Source organism: Vombatus ursinus, unplaced genomic scaffold (genome assembly GCF_900497805.2).
Source record: "Vombatus ursinus unplaced genomic scaffold, bare-nosed wombat genome assembly UNPS02014804.1, whole genome shotgun sequence".
NCBI classification, from domain to species: Eukaryota; Metazoa; Chordata; class Mammalia; order Diprotodontia; family Vombatidae; genus Vombatus; species Vombatus ursinus.
In genome coordinates this window covers 12,639,719-12,651,551 of record NW_020954582.1, presented here as the reverse complement: position 1 = coordinate 12,651,551, position 11,833 = coordinate 12,639,719, and the positions used below count along the sequence as shown (strand labels likewise).

Below are 11,833 nucleotides of genomic sequence, written 5' to 3'. Positions count from 1 at the left end.
CCCTCACTGCTGCTAAATGAACAGCTTAGCACTTTCTCTATTAGCTCATTTCCTTCACATGTGTTGCCTATGTCCTTCATGTATCCATTATAACAACAGCTAGGTGGCATCCTGGACTTGGAATCAGAAAAATGCGAGTCTAAATCCTGACAGTTAGTTACCTCCTGTGTGACCTCGGCACAGGTCACCTCTAAGCCTCAGTTTACTCATTTATAAAATGGAGACAGTAATAGCACCCTGCCTCCCAAGGCTGTTGTGAGGATCAAAGGCGATATCATGTCTAAAGTACTTTGCAAACCTTTAAGTGCTATATAAATGCTAGCTATTAATGGATAATTGGTTGTGAATCTCAATGCTTACTTATTCAAATCACAGTGATGTTTTATTAATTGCTATTAATTATTTACCTTAAATAATAGGATATATGCCTAGGGAGTTCTGTTATTGAAAACTGAGCCTTCGACTTGTGATGGGAATGCCCAGAGTGCACCATGACTACGTGAAACCTGAGTTATTGTCCCAGTATTAACCTTGCCACACATCTTGGTGTCTACTAGGGGCCCTCACTCCCAAATGCCACTGAGCATTCACGGCCTCGTGAAGTCTTGAAATAGCTGTCTGCCAGTTACTCTGTGAGATGTAGGAGTTGAAATAATTTAAATTCTTCTTGGCTATCTGTAGAACAACAGGAACCTTCTGCCAACAGACCACATTTGAATAACTCTAGTTTCTTTGGCACAATTGAAAAGAATTGATGTGGGACTCTTACCTGGACCCTGCTAGGCTTCCTTTAATTTCACTGCTACCATCATTTGATTCCAGCTTTCTAATATAGTATTTATGCGCCCCCATTTGACATAGCATGAATTTCTATCTGTATCTTGAAACGAGTCTTTCTCCTTCTCCCTCTCATTGTCCCTTTCCCAGTCCTTCTCTCTAGCCCTCTCCTTGTTGCTGTCCCTGCTCTGTCCCTGTTTCTGTCCCGCCCCTTCCTCATAATCCCACATCTTAGCTTTCTACTTTCAGTCTCGGAAAATTTCCCACAAGTCACTGTTTGACTCACTCCACCCATCAAGGGCTTCCCGTGTGATCTGCAAATTTTGGCTCATGTCTAGGTCTCTAGAGAGAAAATCAAAGGGCCCTCGGCATTCCATACACACACGGAGACTAATAACATGTATCAAATACAGGACAGCCTTTATTTTATCCCTGCTTAAAAATGCAGAAAAAAACCCAAAATACGAAAAGTACCATAAATAATGAAAATTCTCTTAACTTTGGAGAGCCCCACATTTGTGCAGCCTGTATAGTCCCCAACCTGTCCGTGCCTGACATCCTCCTCAAAGGAAGATTCTCTTGAGTAGAACTCACACCTCCTTCTAGGGGCTGCCATTAGAATCCAGACTTATGAGGTTCCTGTGTTTAAATCCAATCCATGTGCAAGTCAAGACATCGCCCATGATGTCATTGGTCCTCTTCCAAAAGGAAGGATGAATGACAACAAGAAGGATCCCCCAGAAGGGAAATATATTTGGCAATCCTGAGGAGTCCATCTCTCTCCTGTTGACCCTGCAAGGTCCCCATAACTCACAATGATAGTGAAGGACGAGGTCCTGCTCTCCTCCTCCACATCTTGCTTCTATCCTTTCCTCCTCCTCCTTAAAAATGGTTGCAATAATTGATGACATTTACATAGGACTTGAAGAATTAGAGAGGATGTGCACACACATTACCTCATTTGGTCATCATGGTATTTCTCATGATAAATTGTATGGGTATAATCATCCTCATTTTACAGACAAACTAAGGCACTGAGGGATTGGGTTAAGGGACTTGATCACGATAAGGCAGATTTTTTTTTTTTTGCTTTTTGGTGAGGCAATCAGTGTTAAGTGACTTGCCCAGGTCACACAGCTAGTAAATGTCAAGGGTCTGAGGCTGGATTTGAACTCAGGGCCTCCTGACTCCAAGGCCAGAGCTCTGTCCACTGTGCCACCTAGCTACCCCTGATAAGGCAGAATTCTTAAGTGGAAAACCAGTGCAGATCCTGGAGAACAGTGAAAACCCCCTCATCAAAGCAGAGAAGTGGATGACTCCAGGGACAAAGTATTATAGACATTGCCAGATGCAGTCGCCATATTGGATTGGTTGTTATTCTTCATCACAAGGGAGCATTCAGTCTGAGTTATGTGTCATAAATACAAAAGGCACTGATGCTACATACTGGAAAAAAGAGGTGAGGCAGAGGACTCAAGGTAGTTTTTCTTGGTGTTCTAGTCTTGGCTGAGTGGGAAGCTAAGTTCAATTTAATTCGATTTACCAAGTATATAAAAGAAGCTCAGTGGTGTAGCAGATAGAATTCTGGGTGTATAATCAGGAAGACTTGAGTTCAAATCCAATTTCAAACACTTACTAGCTGTATGACCCTGGGCAAGTCATTTAATCTCTGTCAGTTTCTTCACCTGTAAAATGGGATCAATAACACCTACATCCCAGGGTCATTGTGAAGATCAAAGGAAATCATATTTATAAAGTACGTTATAGCCCCAAATTGCTATGTAAGTGTTAGTAATAATAATAATAGCTACCATTTATAGAGTGCTTACTATGGGCCAGTCACTATGCTAAGCACTTCATAATTATTTTCTCATTTGATTCTCATAACAACCCTGGGAGAGAAGTGCTATCATTAGCCCTATTTCACAGATGAGAAAACTGAAACAAACATGTCTATTGACTTTCCTAGGTTCATACAGCTAGTGTCTGAAGCTGGATTTGTACTCAGGTCTTCCTGATTTAGGCCCAGCTCCCTGTGAATTGTGGTGACCCTTAGCGGCCTCCTCCTGCTGCTAAGCCCCTAACGTGCAAGGCCATGGGCTAGATTCTGGGGATATAAAGACAGGAAAGAAGCAGTCATGCCCTCAAGAAGCTTACATTCTGTCATTGGGGTAGGGGTGAGTAGGCAGAGAACATGTACATTGACAGGCAAGTATGAAAAGTACTCAAAGGAAATATAAATAATTTATTTGGGGGCTTGGGTGGGGGGACTAACTACTGGGAATCAAGAAGAACTCTGCATGCATCAGAGGCAGCACCCAAGCTCAGGTCTGAAGGAAGGTAGAGATTTCGAGAGGCAGAATTGAGGAAAGAGAATGTTCTAGGCACAGGGTGGGAGAGACGGAAGGCCGAGGCTAGAGATACAAGTCCTCTAGTTTGGGTATAAGGCAGAATGCATGAGGGAGAGTTGTGTTAATCATTCAGGAAAGACAGGGTAGAATCAGAATCTAAACAGCTTAAATGCCAAGTAGGAGTTTGGATTTTATCTAGTATATAATTAAAAAAAGAAGAAGAAGCTTCTTGAGCCAAGGAGAAAGCATGGGCTGTGTCTGACATGGTCAAACCTGGGCTTTACAAATAGCAGTTTTCCAGCTATCTGAAGAATGGATTAGATAGGTGAGACATGAGTCACGGAGAATGGTTAGGAGGCTATTGGAATAATCTGGCAAGAGGTGATGAAGACCTGAACCAGGGTGGTGGCTACATAAGTCAAGAGAAGGGGGACGGATGCATGAGATTAGGTCATAGATTTAGAACTAAAAAGGGCCTTGAGAGCCAGCCATAAAATCCAGCCCCCTCATTTAATCAATGAGAAATTAAGGCACTGAGAGATTAGGAGACTTACCCAGGGTCATACAGTGTCTTGAGGCAGTATTGAAATCCAGGCAGTCCTGATTTCAAGACCAACATTCTCTCCACTATGCCATCTTGTTGATGTTGTAGAAATAAAGTTGAAAAGATTTGGCAACTTTATTGGGAATTTGGGGTGGGGTCTCTTTCATTCCCCAATGGATGAATGAGAGGAAAGGAGTTGGAAATAATTCTTCTTACAAACATGGGTAACTGGAAGAATGGTGGTGTCTTTGAGGAAGGCTTTTGGGGAGGTGGTGAGTTGTGTTTGGGACAGGTCAACTTTGAGATATTGATGGGATATCTAAGTGGCAACATCCTGCAGGTAGCATCGAAGTAAGTCTCAGGAAAGAGGCATAGATCATGGAGTCATGTGTATAGAAATGAGCATTGAACTCATAGGAGCTGATGAGATCCGCAAGAGAGAAAGTTGTCAGAGCAGAAAGAAAGAATGTCCTGTATCTTTGTCCACTGAGGTGGACTCATTCAAGATATGGATGATGATCCAGGAAAGGAAACTGGGAAGTTACTGCTCAAAGTGTAAAGGCTGGAGATGCTTTGGGGATTGAGGGAGAAAAAGAAAGTGTAGGGAGAGTCATTGTGGTTAATGAAAGAAGAAATCAGTGAGTCCAATAAAAAATATTGCCAATATATGTTGAAAATTCAGCCACCCTTATGCAATAAGAAATAGAGTGCAAATAGTTGAAAGAACCCCAAGTCAGAAGTTAATAGACCTCTCTGGCCAAGCCCCCACTCTCCTCCTGAGCTGCTTAGCTGTGTGTCTTGAGCACATTTCTGACCCTCTCTGCTTCGGTTTCCCCATCAGTTAAATGAGTGAGTTGGACTCAGTGACCTCACCAAGCTTCTTGCCCTGACATTTCCTGACTTTGAGAGTGAGCTTACTGTAAGCCTTTTTGCAAACACATCCCTCAGTCAGAGTCACCAGCAGAATCCTATTAATTTACTTTCCATCGCTCCTCATTGTAGGCAGTGTGAAGAGTGACGTCAAATGTCCCAGCCTGACACAGACTTGACAGTGGAGTCAGTGGGTAATTATAACCACACGATTCATGAGCCTTAAGAAGATTTTGTCAACATTTTCTCGTCTGAGCTCCAGCTTCTTATCTATCCAAAGGAATTTATTAACTCCCCAGCCTCCTTCCCCCCACTTTTTAATAAGCATTTTGGTGCTATTTTTAAGCATCGCTATCATTTATTAATGGCCCCCTCCCCCTGCAATAGATCACCCCTTTGTAACAGAAGAAAATAAAACCAACAAGTGGCCAGGCCTGCTGGGAGGAGGGAGGTGTGTGTCACCCTCGGTCACCTTCACTCCTCTGAATTCAAAATGGGTCCCTGAATTAATTACACAGTAGTTTTTCTCTCTTCCAATGTTTTCCTGGACATTTTCTTTCAGCTATTGATCAGAGGAGTCTAGATTTATAGCAGGAAGGGACCTTGGAGGACATCAAATCCAACTGCCTCATTTTGGAGATGAGGAAACTGAGGCCCAGTGCAATTAAATGGATTTTCCAAGCATGGCAGAACCTGTAAGAGCAGGATTTGAACCCAGGTCTTTCTGACTCCAAGTCATTCCCTCTTCACTACACAGTGTTGTCTCTTATGTAGATTTCTCTCCCTGTCCCCTTCTTCCCAGGTTCCTCTCATTCCTTCATATTCAATTATATTCGTATAAAATGATTTGTTCAGTCATTCTCCAAGTGATGGTCACGCAGAGGATGATAGGGTCAGAAAACAAGAGCCAGCAGAGACCTCAAAATCCAGTGAGTCCAGCCTCCTTAGGCACAGAGACTTTAATGCTGGAGGAAGGATTTGAATGCAGGTCTTTCTGATTCCAAATCCTGGGGCCTATCCATGACACCACACTGTCTCTGCCTGCATGGATGTCAGTACTTTGCTATCACAAGAACTGCTGCAACAAATAAGTTTGTACCTATCTCTGGGTCAAAGGCTAGAATATATTTTAATGAAACTGGTAAATTTAGTACAAAAATTACCTAAGGAAGGAAAAAGTGTTTCCCAAAATGATGATTTTTGATAGTTTTCATGAGGAATTTTGGGGAAAAGAAACTTTATTCTCTAAAAAACTCTCCCAGATTGGTCATCTCTTCAACACGGACATTCTCTCCAGTAATATGGATTGTAGCCCGTCCTGGGCAACTCTCGTCCATGTCCTTTCCAAAATTCTCAGCAGAGGGTCCATCCCACATGTTGAAGGATTTCCTTGAGTCTCTTCACGTTGTACGGTTACCAGAGAAGCAACCAACAGAGGCATGTCTCTCTCTCCCACTACACCACCAGCCCATCCTTTTCTCCTTGCCATACATTTCTCTGACGAAATTCTCAAGGCCCTTCCTCCTGTAGAATTTCGCGGGGCAGCTAGGTGGTACAGTGGTGAGAGCTCCAGCCTTGAAGTCAGGAGGATCTGAGTTCAAATTCGACCTCAGATACTTGACCCTTACTAGCTGTGTGACCCTGGACAAGTCACTTAACCCCAATTGCCTCACAAAAAAAGAATTTCTCACTAATAATGAGTTATAGCCAGACCATTCTCATATGCATCTCCCCATGTTCCTCTGGGGCATCTTCAAGTCCAGTCTTTCCTTGCATTCTCTGGTTCCAGTCATACAACACCATGAAAACAATATTGGCATTAGAAAGATGAACCTTTGCTTCGGGGGAAGCTTGGGATCATTAAAAGAATAACAGCATCCCAAAGGCACTCTTAGGTCCTCACCTTTCTTTTAAATTCTGAGCCTAGCTTCTTGTCCTTTGTCGTGCCTGGCCCAGGTAAATGTAAATAAAGACCAGATCCATAGATTTTCCATCCAACACAGATATTCTTCATCCAATTGGTTTTTCCCATATGGGTGGGTGAGCCAAACTCTTTTGAGTGAGTGCATCTTAGGAAGTTTTCCAATGTTTCAGGGCTTAGTGAAGTCAACACAATATCATCCACAAACCTAAGCATTTAAAGAACCTTAGGACTTTAAAGTTTTTACTTTAGGAAAATTAAAAAAAAAAAACTGGGACCATTGGCAGAATCTGACATCTTTTCTCTCAATTTTAAAGCAAACAGGGGGCAGTTAGGCGGCATAGTGGATAGAGCACCAGCCCTGGATTCAGGAGGACCTGAGTTCAAATCCTGCCTCTACACACAACACTTACTAGCTGTGTGACCCTGGGCAAGTCTCTTAACCCCATTGCCTAGCGAAAACATTCACCATCCCAACACGATTCCATCTTCTACCTCCATGACTTTGAATAGATCATCCCATATGCCTGGAATGCTCTTCCTCCTCACTTTGGTTTCATGAAATCCCCAGTTCTTTTCAAGATTTATTTCTGATGGTGTGTTATGGTGAAGAGGACCCAAAGTGTCCTGGGGTCCTTCCATGTATATTATTGTTGGATGAAAAGACCACCCTTGTTCATATATCAGAGTGACAGCCCCAAGAAGTGACATTGATGTTGAAATTGACCATACCTTCTACTAGGGACCTTTTAAAAGCTTTTGCTTCACTGATAGTACCAATCTTATCAAATGGAACCATAATATTCCCCCAAAATGGGTAAGGGGGAAAAAGAGTCAGGGGCTAGGGAAAGGGAAGTCCCCACTTTCTTCCACAGTTCCTGAGTATTTTTTAGCTTAAGATGGCACCCAGTGTCAGTTCATTGTGACTTGTGATACAAAGTTATCACTTCCAAATTCACAAATATTCTTTTACCAAGATAGAATATTCCCATTTCTGAGATACTTATGTATCTCTTTGATGATTGTATAACTGCTGATGAAGGGAAATCTCTTAAATCACTGACAAAAAGAATGCTTGCTATCAGCATTAATATCCTTATTATGCCCTATCACTGTGTTATTTAAACAAGACTGTGTTTTTTTATCAGAAGTAATACATGCAGATCCTACATCTCATTCCCCTGAAAATATTGTAACCAATTAAATAAATGTATATTATTATTAACAATACTTACAAATTGTTATTTATAGTTTTATAAGTATTATTGTTATAAATTTATCATGTAACAATGATGATGGTGATGAGAAAATATTTTAAGGTTTGCAAAACACTTTACGTATACTATCTCTTTTGGTCGTCACAAAAAGCCTTTGAGATAGGTGCTTTTATTAGTGATCTTTTACAGATGAGGAAACTGAGATCGACAGGTAAAACGTTGTGCCACTGGCCACAAAACTAGGAAGTGTTTGGGGCAGGATTTGAACTCAGCTCTTTCTTTCTCCACACCCAGTGCTCTATCTACTGAGCCATCTGACCACAATAAGACAGCTTAAACACACTTAAATGACAAGTAACTACTAAAATAAGAGGGAGTGATGCAATGACTTTTATGGTCCTTTCCAGCTTCAGACGGATGGATGACCGTCCTGGGAAGTTTTATTGACTCCTGGTGCCTTTCTCTGCGAGAAATACATGTAGAAATCTGCTTATCGGTGGGATCCAGGATGACTATGTTCCCTAAGAAAAGGGCAGAAACAAAAGGCTTTCAGGAGAGGGGGAGAGGTATTCTCCTCTACATCATCCCAAGCCTTAGTGTGAATTCTCTCTCTGCCGTCACTGTTGCCATTGAGTTCTTGTTCTGCTATTTCCAGTTTGGATGAGATCAGGCTGGCTCCGGCTCCCGGCCTAATTGTGGCTGGCACCATCTCATCACAAGAGCTTCAAGCACAGCATGCCACAGCGATGCTTGCTTCCAACTGTCTTTTGATACAGACACATTCCAGCACATTAAAAAGAAAAAAAGAGAGAAAAGAAAGAAAATACATCCATTTCAGGTTATAATCCAGGTTTTCTGGATTTTGTGGGAATTTGACTCTGGCCTCTCCTTTACTCTCCCCCCTTCCCGTCCCTGCCTCATCCCACCCTGAAATACATGTGTTTACATGCACGATGGAAATGCTTGCTTTGGAAGAAAACAGTTGAACTCAATCCATCTCAGTATCCTATCTGATTTCAAATTTGGGGAGCTTTGGAAACACTAGGTGGTGACCTTCATTCTGATCAGTGGTGACTATTCTGGGTCATTTCTGAGCAATTTGGACAAAGAAGAAGGTGAATTAGACACAAATATGAGGCTCTTCTTTCCCTGGGAGTAGGCACCAAATTTCGTGTTGCCTTACTGATCGGTATTTGGGGAGCTGGTGCCTTTTGGCTCTCGGGAGGGCGGCAATCCATTCACATCCGCGATGTCCGTTCTGAGGCACTTTGTGAGGACTCTAAGCCCGAGCTAGGATTGTTGTGGGATGAAAAGGCTCTGCTGTCACAGGGCTGCAGGGCGCTCACACAGTTTTGTGCCAGCTCGAGGCATGGAGGAGAGAATCCCTTTTGCAGAAGGGTGAATTGAGTCCAGTTGTCTAAAGAAACTGGAGCCAATGAGCCTGGAGTGGGCGGAGCTCCAGTCAGTACGTTACATGGCCAGATGATAATTCTGAATGAAGATTTTGAAAAATCCGATGTGCCAGCTGATCCATGGCTGACTCCAGGTCTGCTGTTTAGGTCAAATAGGTGAGCCTCGCCTGTGACCAGCGTCCACGTAGCCGCTGTAGTTTGTTTGACGAGGTTTTCCAGCCAGGTGCATGCAAGCGGCTTATGAGGAGCCCTTATGAATATTTCATGAGTAGGTCTCTCCAGCTGAATGAATTCAGTGAGTGGCAGTGTGTAGCTTGCAGACAAGCCATCTCCACAAGGAGGCTACAGGCAGAGCAAACACTGGGGTGCTGTTTTCAGAGGGAGAGCCGGGGCTCAGCGAGCTGCTGGGGACAGCCGGGAGCAAACCTTGTTGGAGCACGCGTCGCACCCTCTGGGTACCACTCGCATCCTTCGCACTCCAGCGCCAGGAGCTGCTCAGGCTGAGCCTCTCAACGCTCTGAGTTGCGAGTGGGCTTTTCTGCTATGCGCTGGCTTTTTCCTCGGTGTCTGTGACAGCTTACCCACCACCACCCCAGACATGACTGCCAGGGAGCCTTCAAAGGAGCTGGGAACTCTTGAGACCGATGTGCGCATCCGGACTTTCAAGGAGCAAATGCACTTGGAGCTGGAGCTGCCCAGGCTGTCCGGAAACAGACCGACTTCTCCCAAGATTTCCCCTCGCAGCTCGCCCAGAAACTCCCCATGCTTCTTCAGAAAGTTGCTGGTGAATAAGAGCATCCGGCAGCGACGACGATTTACCGTGGCACATACGTGGTAAGCCGGGCTTTCTAGCTCTCCTTCTTTCTACCCCGGGGCTGTGAAAGCATGGGCTTTCTATGGCAAATGGAAACAAAACAAAACCCGGTTTCATTCACAGTACGTGCGGCAAGTGGGAGCTGAATAGGGTGAGAGGCAGCTGGGAGGCTTTCTACGGCTCTGCTGGGGAAATCGGCCTCTGGCTTCTCCTTGTTTTCCTGATTAAATTAATAAACCTTGAAATTGGTAGGGTGGCTCATCTGGGTTGTAGAGGCGGAGAAAGGGGACAGGTGGGCTGTGATTGTCATGATTGAAGGGAAGGTCCCGGGATTGCTTTAAGGAAACGTCTCTCAGGGATAGGTGCCTACATGTTCCAGGCGCAATTGTATTCAGTGGGGTATTTCTCCTTAGCTCTTTTGGAGGTGAAGGGTGAATGGATGCTGCAATGTTGCCCCTTTCTCTTTCTAGGCCGTGCCATGGCTTTGTCAATCCACTTAAAAAGACATAAACTAGTTATAGATCAGGTTTTTAAAGTGGGGTTGCCGTTTTAATGTTCTTTTTTTTCTCCCCCCCCCCAAGTAAATATCTATAGAAAACACATTTCTCCTTCTGGGTAAATCAAGTGTCAAAGGGGAAATATTGTTTGTGCTTGTTGAGTTGGCTTTCATTCTAAGAGGAGAAAAATTAAGACTCAACTCTATTTTTATTCCTGAAAACACTGTAAAGCCCGAGGTTTGACTGGGGCTACAATCCTATTTCTATCTTCCACAAATTGTATGCACCCTCTGCTGACTTAGTTCTCAACTTTCTAGGAAAAAGGGGACAAAATTGGCAGAGGGGACTTCTTTCTGAAGAGCCTAGCACTCTCTGAGAGAATCAGTGCTAGGTGAAGATGCCCCACTGTGGCTATTTGAGGGAAGAATGTTGGTTTCTTTTGGTTGTTGTCATCGTATTGTGTTTCCCACATGAATGTGTGACTTAAATAGTGTAGGGAAAGCCTAGTGTGGAATTGCCCACCACTGGTGTAGATTAACGACTCTTTTCTAACTTAGAGTCTTAGAGAGATTCCTGGGATACTACTGACAGGTTAGGTGACTTGTGCTTGTATCAGAGGCTAGACTCAAACCCAGGTGTATTGACTTTTAGACTGACCACCTAATGACTTCATGGAAATACCTTTTGTTCAATTTCATAGAAACTTAAAATTCTAAAATACTTCAGAAAAGCAGAAATTCAGTCACATTATACATAGTGTATTGAAAAGAAAGTTGGGTTTGGAGTCGATCAAGGTTTGAACCCAACTCTGTCACGGGATACCTTGTGTCCTTGAGCAAATTACTTAATTTCTGAGTCTCGATTCTGTAAATGCTTGTTGCCTTGAGTGTAAAATAAGGAGGTCAGACCAGATGACCCTGACAGCCTCTGTGGCTCTAAGTCTATGATCCTATGAGAGAAAGAACTGGACCTGTCTTCTTTAGTTTGTATGCCAAGAGCTCTCGAGGAGGGTCCAATCCTTTCTCTGGCTCAGTCGTGAAATCTGAGAAATAGCACAGCAGTTATTTAGTCAGCCTCAAGTAAAAATACAAGAGCATCAGTTCATTTGCTTTTTCAGTCGATTTTTTTTTCTTTTTAACAATGGAACCATTCGAAATTAGATTCCCCTGACCTTGGAATTTTTTTGGTCATTTACTAGGGGGAGACATAGAGAGTAAGAGGGTAGCTAACATTTCCTGAGAGTCATTTCAGCATCCTAGTTTGGGAAGAATATATTTCTGTAGAGAAGATCGCTCTACCCTGGCATCTGGACAGTGATGTTTGGGGCTGTAGGAATGAATATTCACTGTAATTCGTGGGGTTTCAAGCTTTTGGGGGTCATAGACCCTTTTGGCAGCCTGGGGAAACTTATGGATCCTTTTTTAGAATAA

At 43.3% G+C, this 11,833-nt stretch overlaps 1 protein-coding gene across 1 annotated transcript in view; it reads left to right on the top strand.

Annotated features, from left to right (window-relative positions):
* Positions 1 to 9,545: 9,545 nt before the first annotated feature.
* PDE4B (phosphodiesterase 4B) overlaps positions 9,546 to 11,833 on the top strand; it is a 439,367-nt gene continuing 437,079 nt past the window's right edge. The window contains exon 1 of the mRNA XM_027874039.1: positions 9,546 to 9,926. Coding sequence (XP_027729840.1) covers positions 9,691 to 9,926 — 236 coding nt within the window. The 5' untranslated portion in view covers positions 9,546 to 9,690. The remainder of the gene's footprint in view (positions 9,927 to 11,833) is intronic.